The following is a 14,088-nucleotide window of genomic DNA, read 5'->3' as shown; positions in this document are numbered from 1 at the left end:
TTGTGTAGTAGTGCCAGAACTCCAGGGCTATGAGCGGCGGACAAGGACCTGATAAATTTGATATTTCGTAAAAATATTGATTTATTGCCTAGCAATTGTATACCACTTGCTGTCGAAATCTTAAAAAAGTCAAAATAAAGCTGGCCTTCCTCATGATCAGCGCCTATATATTTAATACCAGACCTTGTAGCTGAGATCAGAAGGTGCTAATCATCATCATAATCCCCATCTCTCCACCACAGTACTCCACCGTACCATGAGTCTGCTGAGGGCAGGAGATCTGGAGACTCTAGCCATGGGAAGACCTCATTATGGTAGTGGACGAGCAACTATCATGGGTATAGGGAAAGCACTCCCGGAGCATGTGTTTGAGCAAAAGTCTTTCCCGGATTACTATTTTGATATAACCGACAGTAAACATCTGGTGGATCTAAAGGCTAGGTTTGCCAAGATTTGTAAGTCTCCAATATTTATTATGTATCTAATATACGTGTGTTTGCTTCCCTTGGCATGCACACAATATTTTTCTGTTTTTTTATTTGTTGTCAAATCATTAGAGTCTTCTAATTAACGTTGTCAACAGAGAAGTCTGCAAAAGAATTTGATGAATTTAATTATAACAATACTAGTCGTTTACATGAAATATAAATGCAGGCGAGAAGACAACGACAGAGAAGCGACACTTCTACATGTCCGACGAGTGGTTGAGGAGCAACCCGTCAGCGACAGCCTACAAGTCTCCTTCCCTGACCCTTCGGCAGGAGATCACTGACGAGGGCGTACCTCGGCTCGGTGCGGCGGCGGCGCGCAAGGCCATAGAAGACTGGGGCAGGCACGCCTCCGACATCACACACCTCGTCGTCAGCACGACGAGCAGTGGCTGCTTGCCTGGTGCGGACTGGGAGCTCGTGAAGCTCCTCGGCCTCCCACTCTCAACCAAGCGTCTCATGATGTACCAGGCTGGCTGCCACAGCGGCTGCTCCGCCATCCGCGTCTCCAAGGACCTCGCGGAAAACAACCCCGGCGCCCGGGTCCTCGTGGTCGCCTGCGAGGTGTACGCCTTGTCGTTGCGTGGGCCCTCCGAGGACCACCTGGGAAACCTCGTCGGGCAGGCGCTCTTCGGCGACGCGGCAGGCGCGGTCGTGGTGGGGTGTAACCCATCTCCAGACGAGCACGCCATGTTTGAGCTCGTGTCAACGTCTCAGGAGATTGTACCTGGGACGGGAGACGCCATCGTGTCCAAGCTGCGGGACGAGGGGATAGTGTTCACCCTGCAACCGGACGTTCCGTTGCATGTATCCGGTGCCCTGGGCCGCTCGGTGGAGCGCGCGCTGCAAGAGATGATAGAGATCGGCGGCAGCCACTTGCCGATGACGACGACGATGCCACTGCCACCAGACTTGAACGACGAGGTGTTCTGGGTGGTGCATGCAGGCGGCAGGCAAATACTGGACAGAGTGGAGACGGCGCTGGGGCTCACCGGCCAGAAGCTGGCGGCGTCGAGGCATGTGATGAGGCAGTACGGCAACACACGCAGCTCGTGTGTTATTCTCGTGATGGAGGAGATGAGGCGGAGGTCGAAGGAGCAGGGCCTCCCTACCCCAGGAGAAGGCCTGGAATGGGGACTGCTCATCGGCTTCGGCCCTGGGATCACCGTCGAGACCATCCTCCTCCGTGCCCTAGCGGGCGCTATATAGATAGCAACACACGCAGCTAATATGAATTTGATACTACTTCATTTCTAATTTGTTTTCAGCTGTAATCCCTGTTGTAATACTGATTGTTGTTGCAGAACTTGTGTTGCGTAGAACCACGGGTGGATACAGGTGTACCCCGTCCATGCCGTGGCCGCGTTATTCGGGTGTGTGGCCTCGCCACGATGCGCTCGCGCGCCGTGCATGTATGTCGGGTGTCATCGCGAGAAAACAGCCGATCCGCGCGGCGTGCGTAGAGTGGCGAGGGACCCGGGCTTCAAACCCATGTATGCATGTTTGTGTTCCGCGTGTATAAAATAAGCAATGAAAAGCCTGAAAAAGGCTGCAACGTTAGCAGCATATATTGTGTTCATCTTCCACCTATCAGAGCCGATTAAGGCCGTTTCCCGGCCGTGGTAGACAGCGATCGTCATATGAGGAACCTTGCGAAGGTGCATGTACGTGCCAGTCATCCACGAGATCACCTCCATCTATCGAAGAAACAGCGCGTTGACACTGACAAGATGGGCGCCACTACCAGCGACAGCAGCAATCCTGTCGGCTACAATTAATACTGACGGTTTTCTAAAAACCGATAGGAAAGTAGTAAAATTCATGTGGCTGTGAAAACCTGAAGAGAATCAGGCAAAGAATTCCTGTCGGTTTGGAAAACATACAGGAAAAATTGATGGCCGTTAGGAGAGGGAATCAGATTCATGACGGACTTCACACATAGGAGTTTGTTTCCTGTCGGTTCACTATTCAACGCGCGTGAAGTGTGGAAACAGAAGTGTGCGTGAGAAAAAAGGACAGTGGCGCGCAGGTGTCGTGCTATATTTTCGGAGGGTCCACATCTTGATGGATATATGGTTAAAAGAAAATCCACCAACCCAAGCAAAATCTCCCCACCCCACGCCACCTTCCACACCCATCGCGGGCGCCTCCCACGCCCGTCGCGGGCTGCCCCTCCGCTCTGGCCCCAGCAAGCACGACTAGCTCATAAGTTTGTGCCCTGGCTAACACAGCCGGCTCCTCCACCCGCGGGGCTTGCTCCACTACCCGCGCGACTGGCTCCTCTGCCTGAGTCTCGGTCATAATGGCCGGCACCTCCGCCCATGCCCATCCGTCAACACCTCCCTCCACTCACGACCATCACCGCCCCTCTTCGTGCAAGACAGCACACGCCACCGCCCCAAGAACATAGCATTCGGCCCTGCCAATCCAGGCCGTTGCCATAAGAGGAGGAGATTTGCTGCCACGAGAGTGGGAGAAGGAGATCCTGCCGCAAGAGGTGATCGATTTGGGATGCGTTGGATGGATCTATCCTTGATTTTAGGAATCCAAAGGTTCTATGTCCATGTTTGGTTGAAGGAATGGAATGATTCTATTTACGGTTTGGTTAGTGAAACGAGGATGGACTGGCACCAGTTCTGTTAACGCCCGTCATAGTAGGGTCCGCTCGTCAGCCAACCAATCCTCTTTCCCCTTCAGTATATCTTCCGCAGCACGCGCTGCCACTCGCATGCCGCTCGACCGTCGCACACATGCCTGTGAGTGCGACACCTGGCTGCTGCGCCTCTGATAGCTGCCAGCCATGCAAGCACACGGCGTCGCTTACCCGCGCCTGCTTCCACCACCCGGCACCGCGAGCTCGCGCCGTCGCTAGGCCCCGCCTCCACCAGCCCACCGAGTAGATGATATGGAGAGAGAGGGGAGGAAGAGAGAGAAGAGAGAGAGAGAGAGAGAGAGAGAGATGGTGCTTCATGTCGCCGAGGAAGGATGGCTGCATTCGGTCGAAAAAGAGGAGTGAGCTGGTGAAAGATAATGATTAAATATTCTCTAGTGGAACCGTTCCATTCCTGATGTCCATGAACCAAATACTCTAGAAATTGGGATGGAACTGCTCCGCTCCCGTTCACACTCCAACCAAATGCATCCTTGATTCATCCCTTGCATTTTTTTATGTATACCAAATCATAAGTGTGAATTGTGATTTCTGGAGTAGTATTAGTTGTTTGCAGTAAATGTCAGTTAATTTAGGCTTAGAAAAGTTGTTTAATTTATATACAAATTATTGCAATTAGGTAGTCTACCTGAGCTAGCTATTTTTTTTTGCGAGTCACCTGAGCTAGCCAATTGTCTGTTTGCACATAGAAAAAAGTGCAGCTGAGCTAGTTAATTGTCTGTTTGCACATAGAAAAAAATCCAGCTGAGCTAGCTCTTTTCTTAGGCAATAGAAACGTGATATAGATTCAAACTTAGGCTTATTAGAGCCACGTCAAAGGCAATATCTTCTGCTTTCTATATGAAACTATATCTATAAATAATTGTAGTGGACACCTAATTATAGCACTTTTGTGAATGTTGACAGCAATACTAAACTATGGATGAGCCTGAATGGATTTAAAGTGGATGGAAGTGTGGTAGACCAACATGTGATTGGGTTGAGCATACAAAACAGTTCCTGGATTTTGCATTCTCTAATCAGTCTGTAGCACAAGAGGGTACCATCAAATGCCCTTGTGTTGTGTGTAGGAATTATTTTCGACACACAAGGGGCAAGGTAGAGCTGCATCTATGTCAAAATGGGTTTTAGTCCAACTACAAAACTTGGACCGCACATGGTGAGAGGCGCTACCAACAGCAAGGACTTAGGGTTTTGGTGAGACGGATAGAATGGATGATATGTTGGCAGATTTAGCTGCAGCTGCACCATCACTAGGTAATGATGAGGAGCCTACAGCAAGTGCTCAAACTTTCTATAGAATGATTGCTAGTGCAGAACATCGCGTTCATGACCAAAGAACCCACTCAACATTGTCAGCCACTACTAGGTTGCTATCCATATAGTCACAACAAACTCTCTATTGTGTGTTTTGATGACATTGTGGCACCCATCCATGAACTCCAACTAGCTGATAGTAACTTCCCAACAATTTCTACCATTCAACAAACATGTTGGCCAAGATCAAATTCCAACAGCCGTAGGGGTCGCGGGGCTGTTGGAATTATTTGGCGTGGATGATCAGCTGCCAAGGAATCTGAAACTAATGTGTGATGAAATCTTGAGGCGATGCAAAGGTATACCTCCTTTCATAACTGGTATGGCCGACTGGTTAAAAGAAGAACTGAAGCAACAGGAGGTGCACAAACAGAGCTCCGCATTGTCTTGTGTGGAGAAAGTCCCCAGATCACTGAAACAGTTTGAAGAATCACTACCACATACTTACAATAATCTTTCTTACAAATCGAAGTTATTGTTGTTGTACATGACAAGCATATTTTCACAGGGCTACCTATTCGAGAAGGATTGTCTCATCATGAAATTGTTCTCACATGAAGGATTGACACATAATCCGGATATTATGGGAAAAGACGATGAAGAAGAAGCTGAGAAGTATTTCTCGAAACTAGTCGATAGGAATATCATCACTCCGGTAGCAGCTAATTAGAGCAAGGCTAATAATACAGCCGGCTTGCCGGCTGTAAGATTTCTTGCAGCCTTCTCTCAGCCTACTCATATAGTAGTTAGCTCTTTACAGTTAATATATGGCACACTTGTCTCTCTCACAGACTTTCTTGGTTCTTGTGCCCAAACCGGCTGTAAGCTTACAGCCCGCTTCTCCTCTCTCTCCTCCCCTCTCTCCTCCACCTCAGCATTTAGTCGGCTTACAGCCTGCTATTATACTTGCTCTTAACTGGAGGCACAGAGATATTCCTGATGAAGCTGAGGCCTGCCAATGGAAAATCAGTTATTATATGTGAAAGGTTTTGCTTTTACCTGTGGCACGTTTACCTAAAGCAAGTGATGGAGACATTATAGAGACACCACGGAAGCTAGCCCTCCACCATCCCAATCCAGAGCTATCAGCACTGCTCCAAACAATGGATCATCTGTCTCAAACTCGTTTGCTAGTCGTGTCTGGTTTAGTGGACCAACTCCCTCTCGACAAGTTCTTCTATCTGGTGCTCATGGACAGCACAAAATGCAAATTCTATTCTACCATCACTATAGTCTGATTTTTTTCCCAACTCCAAAACCAGGCATTTTGGGCCAGCTTGGCTGGCTATCAAATTTTGCCATGCCAAAGATTTGAGAAAAAAAATATATCAAAACATAGAAATAAATATTTACCATAGATTTGGTATACCAATTGTGAGATATTGCAAAAATTTTAGTACCAAACCAAATCTTGGCTTCTCCAAGTTTTGACAACTAAATTTTGGCCATCAACTAATCGGACATCACTGAATTCTAAAACCATTCAAACTATGTTTTTCCTGGTTTAGAGTGATTTTAAGGCCGTGTTTGCATCCATGAGACTAAACTTTAGCCCGGGCTAAAGATCAGCCCTCAGAATGAAGGGGCTAAAGTTTAGCCCATGGGCTGTTTGGATCCAGGGGCTAAAGATTAGCCATTTACCTTGCCATGACCCATTTGTCCTTAATTAATACTCATGCACATGACTAAAAGAGGGTGGTTGGGGGTCATATGCGCCTTCTTTTGCTACGAATGGACCACTTTTAGCCCTCTTTAGCCCACCTTGGAGGGGCTAATGAAGAAGGGGTGGGCTAAATTTTAGCCCCCACTATTAGCCCTCCTGTTTAGATCCATGAGGGTTAAAAGGTGACAAAAGGGGTGAGCTAAACTTTAGCCCCATAGATCCAAACATGGCCTAAATATAGTTCTATTTTTTTCTTTAATTAACAAAATATTTGGTAAATATCTTATAAGGTTTTTGAACCACAGATAAATCACTACTACAAAAATGATTTATAGCAACGCCTTCTTTTAGAGGCGGCTCTATATTGACCCGCCCCTACAAATGGTTCTTAAACGAGCTGCCCCTGCAAATCCATTTGTAGGGGTGGCTGGTGTTACTAGACGTCCCTAAAAATGACCCTATTTATAGGGGCGGCTCTATATCTAGCCGTCCTTACAAATCTGATTTATAGGGGTGGCTAGATATAGAGGCACCCCTACAAATAGATGCTAAATAGTAAAAAATAAGTATTAAAATTTAAATTTGTCCAAACGACAAAAATTAAAGTTGTAGATCTCAAAAAGTTATAGAACTTTGTTGTTTATAACTTTTTCATTTGAAATTATTTACTATTTCAAAAGGCTGTTGAAAATTCAATTTTTAAATTGTTGAAGAACGCTGATTTCTCTTTTTAATCTCTGGCTAAAACTTCTAACTAGTCTTTCTTCCTCGTACTAACTTTAAATTTGATTATTTTTTTCTTAATTTTTTCTAAAATGATGCTCTATCAATTTGTTGTGTTGTTACACCTATTATTTTGGTCATTTTCATGTCACTTTGTTTTATCAATTCAAAATTTGAATTTAAAAATGGTAAATTAAATCAACAATTTGAAGGAGAAAATGATTTCAAATAAAAAAGTCATCAACAACAAAGTTGTAGAACTCATCAAGATCTACAACTTTTATTTTGGTCATTTCTTCATCCGAGCAAATGATGGTAAAATTGTTCATAAATTTATGTATCTCTCGTTTAGTTTCGTGAACTATAAGAGAGATATGTAAATTTGTGAACAATGTATACTATCAATTTGTCAGATGAACAAATGACATAAATAAAGGTTGTAAATCTTGATGAGTTCTACAACTTTGTTGTTGATGACTTTTCAGCTAAAATCATTTACTAGTTCAAAATTTTGTTTGAAGTAGTCATTTTTTAAAATTCAAATTTTGAATTATTCAAATAAAGTCACAAGAAAAGATGACCAAAATAAAAGTTGTAGGTCTCAAAAAGTTATAGAAGTTTGTAGTTGACAACTTTTTCATTTGAGATCATCTAACTATGTTTGATTTTTTTAAATTTAAAATTTAAAAAATTTATAAGACACCTTAGCAACCAGTAAATGCATTTGGTAGTTTATTTGTAATATTATGCAAATCAATCATTCTTTGAACTCAACATTTAGTATGTGATCCTAAGCTTGAAATGCTTTATGCATTCCAAATAATTTCCTAGCATTATATATGGTACATCAAATCTCCCCTTAATGCCTGAAAATGCTCATTATCAAAATAAAACTAGCATATCAGTCGTAAATGGATCCTCCATAAGAGATCTAAATGCTTAACAATCGACGGAGATTGAAATCTCACATTGATCCTCAGTTTCCTGTGTGTACACATCAATGTATGATGTGATTGTGAGATTGGTACGTATACAACGTACTCAATCTTACGCAAATAGGAAATCTTTTTGGATTCTCACGTACTAAATGCATATGGGGGATATGCAGTTAATCTCAAATTAGGAGTGTGTAAATCTACCTGACCCCAACACGAGGTTGACAAATAGCAATTCACTAACAACGGTCCTGCTATGAACTTGATGTCATACTCATAGATTCCATTTATCCTTTCGGATATGTAACTAAATTCTTGTTATACCAAACAATCATCATTTTAGGTACAAAAATTTAGAAGTGTTTAGGATTATGAGCTCACAACAAGAGCCATTATTTACCAAATGCATGACTGAGTGTGGATACTTTCACACATTTTAGATCATCTTATAGATGTATCTTTACAACCATGAAATGCCTGAACTATTCATACAATCTTTGTATCGAACCCACACATATTCTCTTGTGACAGTTATCGTATCCATACTTTGGGGAAATCTTGACCAAAAGAATTGCCAATAATTTTCCACATCATCCCATATGATGGCCAAGTTGTTCATTCTAAATCCGGAATGCATCAACAGTGTGAAAATTTATCTTACACGCAACATGTTGTGCGGGGATGGTTGTATACATAATACAACCAAAATGAGACTTATCTCATTACTTATATGCCATATCCAATGTTGTCCTTTTGTGTTCACATACAAAAACACATTTGGATATCTCTATAATTTAGTAAGATGCGAGTTGAATTGGGACATAATTAAATATTCTCAATTGCTAACTCAGTATCTAAGGAAGAATGATAGTGGCAAAATAGGCCAAACTGCATCGCATCAGCGATGGCCAAAATATTCTCTCTTCTTGTCATAAGAACCAAAAACATTTTGCTTCCCTAGTTATAGAGTTTGTGGAACAAATGCTCACTAGGCACATATCATTCCACATTGGAAAGATTCTCGTACTATCTATATATGACAAGAGTTTAATGAGATTCTCGTCTAATATATAGAAATCCATAAATATTGCTGAGTATCAAATACATCAATATGATACCCACAATAGTTATGCGTTGACAACACAAGTATTACAACATCTTCGATGGACATTATCACATATTATTTACTGACCATGAGATTATACCGAATCTCAAAACGAATCATTCGAAGCATATTCGATGATCATGTTGCCCATCTATATTATGTTCTCTTTACGAGAAAAGGAGAAGTGTTGTTATGTGATCCCATAAGATCCAGCATAAACAACCAATCTCTTATGTAACTTCAGATTTTAAGATTGAAGCACCCTTCATATCTTATTTCTGTAACTCATGTTTCATCCCTTATAGAATGTTGATATATATATCAACTATAAATTTAAGAGTACGGCATTGTTTAGCGCTATGCTAAACACAACCACATATATGACATTACTCTGTCATTCTTGGGTTCATATTGCCATTACTCATATTGCACATTAGGCCTTTTGCTTTTACTAGTGGAAGCAAATTGTATGAACAATATGATCATAGTCTTTAATAGTTTGAAAATCTAGAGACATGATCCACTCATGATTAGCCTCAAGCTATATGAGTTTATTTATTGTTCATAAAACTCCTAAAGAGTGAACCACGAAGAATGTGCATTTCTTTCCACAAGATATTCTTATCGAAGATCTTTATGGACGCAATACCTTAACAACAGTAAGGCACAATTTCCTTTCATCTATAATGAGAGTAACCCCTAATTGAGGTTCATTAAATGCTTCCATTAGTCCATAGGATAAATCCAAAGTCAATGTCCATTGTCCATGTGGGATAATGATGCCATCAAGAGCGAGTTCATTAAAGTCAGTATCTAGAACATGTGACAGACTTTTGATTTAATTAATTAACACCTAAGGTAAATTAAAAATCACTATGCTGATGTTGTATCCAATGCAAAATTTAGGGATTCCATATCTTGTCACTTTGTTTTGGATAGCTGGAGGTAGTCAACAAAACTGTAAACCTTCCAACAGTCGGAGGTAAACACAAGATGTATAGACCTCATGAACAATTATTATTAATGTTGACACACACATGTCGGTAGGTGATGGAGTTAGATCAGTGTTCATTGGCGTTAGTTGTTTGTTAATCAGCACTGCAGAGGGCTTATGGCTAAAATACGTGGTAACTAATTTTACTAGGGGATGACGGTTACGAACAAAAATTATCTGCCCCCGCTTCCAAGGTAGTGTTTAGTTCTCAAAATTTTGCAAATTTTTTCAAAATTCCCCATCACATCGAATCTTTAGACGCATGCATGAAGTATTAAATATAAATAAAAAATAAAATTAATTACACAGTTTAGACGAAATTCACGAGACGAATCTTTTAAGCCTAATTAGATTATGATTGGACACTAATTGTCAAATAACAACGAAAGTGCTACAGTACCATTTCGCCAAAAATTTCGCCAACTAAACAAGGCCCAATTCGTTGTAAAATTTTAGGCTGCATGACTTTTGTGTGCCTGCTTTAAAGAAAGCCGAAAATTCAAGTATGCTATTTAATATAACATGATCGATCATAGGGGACAGGGTACATAGACCATGCTACCTAATTTATGGGCCAATTGAACTGATCCAGCTGTCTGTACAAATACCTAGCAACCTTTTCTTTATAGGCTTCACATGCAATCTGTTGTCACATTCAAAAGGATTATAAGGATGCTTACTGCTGTGAGAATGAGGTTGGGTTTGTTAATATCTGAATTGAACTATTCTCCATTGAAGCCTCACCTGTATTGGTGCGAGTGGTTTTCAGTGACAGGGTTTATGAAAACAGAGTTTGAGCTCATTTTCTTTTCCATTATTTCCCCTTCTTTTATTGGGATGAAATTTTCCGTTTTGGGTGTACATAGGATTTCAGTTTCCTTCTTGCGAATGAGGTCCTGCTTAACATATTACCATAAAGATGCATTAATTACTCAGGACCATGATTTGTTCAATCTCACGCAAAAATGTACTTGAGCAGTTGAGGTTGCTTTTGGAGAACTTTCTGCTGCGGCTGTTTTTCAGCCATTAAACTGATCAGACAGATGATAATGATCAAACTACTTGCCTTGAAATCACAATCAATGTGGACACTTTTTTTCTCTACTATATGGTTTTGTTTATTTTGATGATGGGCCCAGATCCAAACTCTGCTGCCATTATTATCAGTTGTACATTTCAACATATTTGAATTTGTGAAAGTGTCCTTGTGGATTAAATTTTGTAGCCAGCTATATACTCTCTACCTAATGGCAGTCTTAGTCTCTCATATTGTACTACCTTAACGTCCTTGCTAATGCAGCCTCTGGGGTGGTTCTGTCATAAATCTAGGAACCAAAAAGCACAGAGATAAGTACTTTGATGGAATTGACAATTTGGATTATCCAGGCTGTTTTGCAATGACAGAACTACATCATGGTTAGGTTCTCCACTTATTTATTTATTATCCACTAATCAGTGATGTCTCTATTCTTTTGTTGCTTGGCAGTCTATCAATGTACAGTGCAGCTACAGTGCCTCAATACTGTTGTGTTTTATTTATTTTGAATGGCGTACAGTAGGGCTTGTACCCAGCACCTAACGCACTGTTACATATTCAAAAGAATTGATACTCAATTCCCCTTACCATTATTACTCTTTTCCTGCAAATAGGATCGAATGTCCAAGCCCCAGACTACCGCTACATTTGATCCTGTCACTGATGAATTCATTATTAACACCCCAAATGATGGAGCTATTAAGTGGTGGATTGGCAATGCTGCAGTTCATGGAAAATTTGCTACTGTCTTTGCAAGGTTAATTTTACCCCTTCAAGGAAAAGGAGGGGAACCTGCTGATATGGGCATCCATGCATTTATCGTCCCCACACGGGACCTTGAAACTCATGCTGTTCTTCCTGGAATCGAGATCAATGATTGTGGGCACAAGATTGGCCTTAATGGTGTAGACAATGGTGCACTGAGATTCCGCTCAGTTAGGATACCCAGAGATAATCTTCTGAATCGATTTGGTGATGTGTCACGGGATGGAAAATACACAAGCAGTCTGCCCACAATTAACAAAAGATTTGCAGCAACCCTTGGGGAGCTTGTCGGTGGTCGAGTTGGCATTGCATATTGTTCTGTGGGTGTTCTCAAAGTCGCAGTAACAATTGCTGTGAGGTATGCTCTTCTGCGCCACCAATTCGGTCCACCTAAGCAGCCTGAGATCAGTGTGTTGGATTATCAGTCTCACCAGAACAAATTAATGCCCATGTTAGCATCGTCATATGGGTTTCACTTTGCCACGGTACAGTTAGTGGATAAGTACTCGGAAATGAAGAAAACCAATGATGAGGATCTTATTGTTGACGTACATGTTCTTTCATCTGGGTTGAAGGCCTACATAACTTCATATACAGCAAAGTCTATAAGCATATGCAGAGAAGCATGTGGTGGCCATGGCTATGCTGCTGTAAATCGTTTTGGAGCTCTGCGCAATGACCATGATATATTCCAAACGTTTGAGGGGGATAACACAGTTCTTCTGCAGCAGGTACTGATCGCATCCTTCATAAGAGCCAGCTGATGGTTTGTTTTCAGACTGACAATATTTGAGGGGCATGTTTGCTCAAATAACCTGAGCTCAGAAGAAGTTGGGATCAGTTTCTAAAAATGCTATGAAGTTACTTTTCCTTAAATAATGTGCATCTTCTCATGCTCTTGTAGGTTGCTGGAGATCTCCTGAAGCAATACCAGGAGAAATTTAAGGGAGGGACACTTTCAGTTACCTGGAATTACTTGAGAGACTCCATGGGTACTTACCTGTCCCAGCCTAATCCTGTCACTGCCCGATGGGAGGGCGAAGATCATCTGCGGGATCCTAATTTCCAGCTGGATGCATTCAGAGTGAGTCATTTCTTCCTATTTACTGAGAGTTCTCTCATGTTCACTTCCGGTACTGATTGGGCAACCTTTCTTCTCAGTACCGAACATCTCGGTTGCTACATAGTGTCGCTGCTCGGCTACAGAAACATAGCAAGACACTTGGAGGTTTTGGTGCGTGGAATAGATGCTTGAATCACCTGCTTACACTTGCAGAATCACACATTGAGTCTGTCATCCTTGCAAAGTACATTGAATCAGTGAAAACGTAAATTCTTCTAGTGAGTTTCTTCTGATTGCATTTTTGCACCCGCTTTGGTTCGGATTCTTTGTGCTTCGAATGAACTCTTTGAATCATCAAGCCACAAAATCATTGAATAGCAGAACCCTTGTAGTGCTGAGCTCTTTATATTATTCTGTTATGGACACCCGGCTTTAGCTACTTGGAACTCCTTTTTTGTTTTAACCCTTGTTATCCTAGCTTTTCTGTTTTACTGAACGGGCAAACCACAACAAATAAACTGTAGTTAAACTATATCTGAGGCAGCTAATAGTTCAGATGTCTTTCATACCTCTTTTGAAATATTCTGGCTCTTTATTGTGACCACAATTGGCAACCACTTACAATGCATACATGCAGTTGCCCTGACGAAAAAACACGGGGAGTATTGAAGCTGGTGTGCGACCTTTATGCGCTCGACAGGATCTGGAAAGATATTGGAACATATCGGAATGTAGACTATGTTGCCCCAAACAAAGCTAAGGTGTGTGGTCTCATCTCATACTGCAATTTTAGCTCTAGCTTCACACTGTAACCTGAATCCCAGAACCTGACAGCAGTACTCCCTTGTATGTCTGCAGGCTATTCATAAGCTGACAGACTACCTCAGTTACCAAGTGAGGCTAGTGGCACGAGAACTCATCGACGCATTTGACCTTCCAGATCTCATCATCCGTGCCCCAATTGGAATGCAATCGGAGGCCTATGCACAATACACCCAGTATGTGGGCTTCTAGTAGAGTATATACATACAAACAATAGGTCCGATAAGTTCATATATTACGAAGTTGCAATTAAGGTATATATAGATGAGCAAATAAGTTTCAGTAGTATATGTAAACAGTAAATGCAAAGCACTGGCTCCTTGTGAATGAATTGTCAGATTTTTTTGGCTCAATTGTTTTGAATGAATATTTTTATCAGTGAGCTAAAAATGGCTATATAGATTTGATTTTCACTTGGTTCGATAAATTTCGAATGAAGCCGCTTATTCTCCATCAATGTAAAAATAATGCCAGTACCTATGACATTGCTGCAAGGTGAGTAGGAG

The 14,088-nt window shown here is 41.8% G+C and overlaps 1 protein-coding gene and 1 pseudogene across 1 annotated transcript; both read left to right on the top strand.

Annotated features, from left to right (window-relative positions):
- Positions 1 to 218: 218 nt before the first annotated feature.
- LOC136482594 (chalcone synthase E-like) lies at positions 219 to 2,034 on the top strand. Its single transcript, XM_066479815.1, has 2 exons — positions 219 to 455; positions 655 to 2,034. Exons 1-2 carry the CDS (start codon positions 257 to 259, stop codon positions 1,695 to 1,697), a joined length of 1,242 nt encoding a protein of 413 aa, XP_066335912.1. The 5' UTR covers positions 219 to 256; the 3' UTR covers positions 1,698 to 2,034.
- Positions 2,035 to 4,798: 2,764 nt separating this feature from the next.
- Positions 4,799 to 13,814, top strand: LOC136480536 (acyl-coenzyme A oxidase 2, peroxisomal-like; annotated as a pseudogene).
- Positions 13,815 to 14,088: the final 274 nt, after the last annotated feature.

Source organism: Miscanthus floridulus, chromosome 9 (genome assembly GCF_019320115.1).
Source record: "Miscanthus floridulus cultivar M001 chromosome 9, ASM1932011v1, whole genome shotgun sequence".
NCBI lineage: Eukaryota > Viridiplantae > Streptophyta > Magnoliopsida > Poales > Poaceae > Miscanthus > Miscanthus floridulus.
This window is presented reverse-complemented; position numbering and strand designations above follow the sequence as displayed.

What these genes read in the sequence shown, in the direction of transcription:
- LOC136482594 (XM_066479815.1), top strand. Translation starts at nt 257, where the DNA reads ATGAGTCTGCTGAGGGCAGGAGATCTGGAGACTCTAGCCATGGGAAGA. An exon ending in GGCTAGGTTTGCCAAGATTT is followed by an intron (nt 456 to 654) that starts GTAAGTCTCCAA and finishes ATATAAATGCAG; the next exon opens with GCGAGAAGACAACGACAGAG.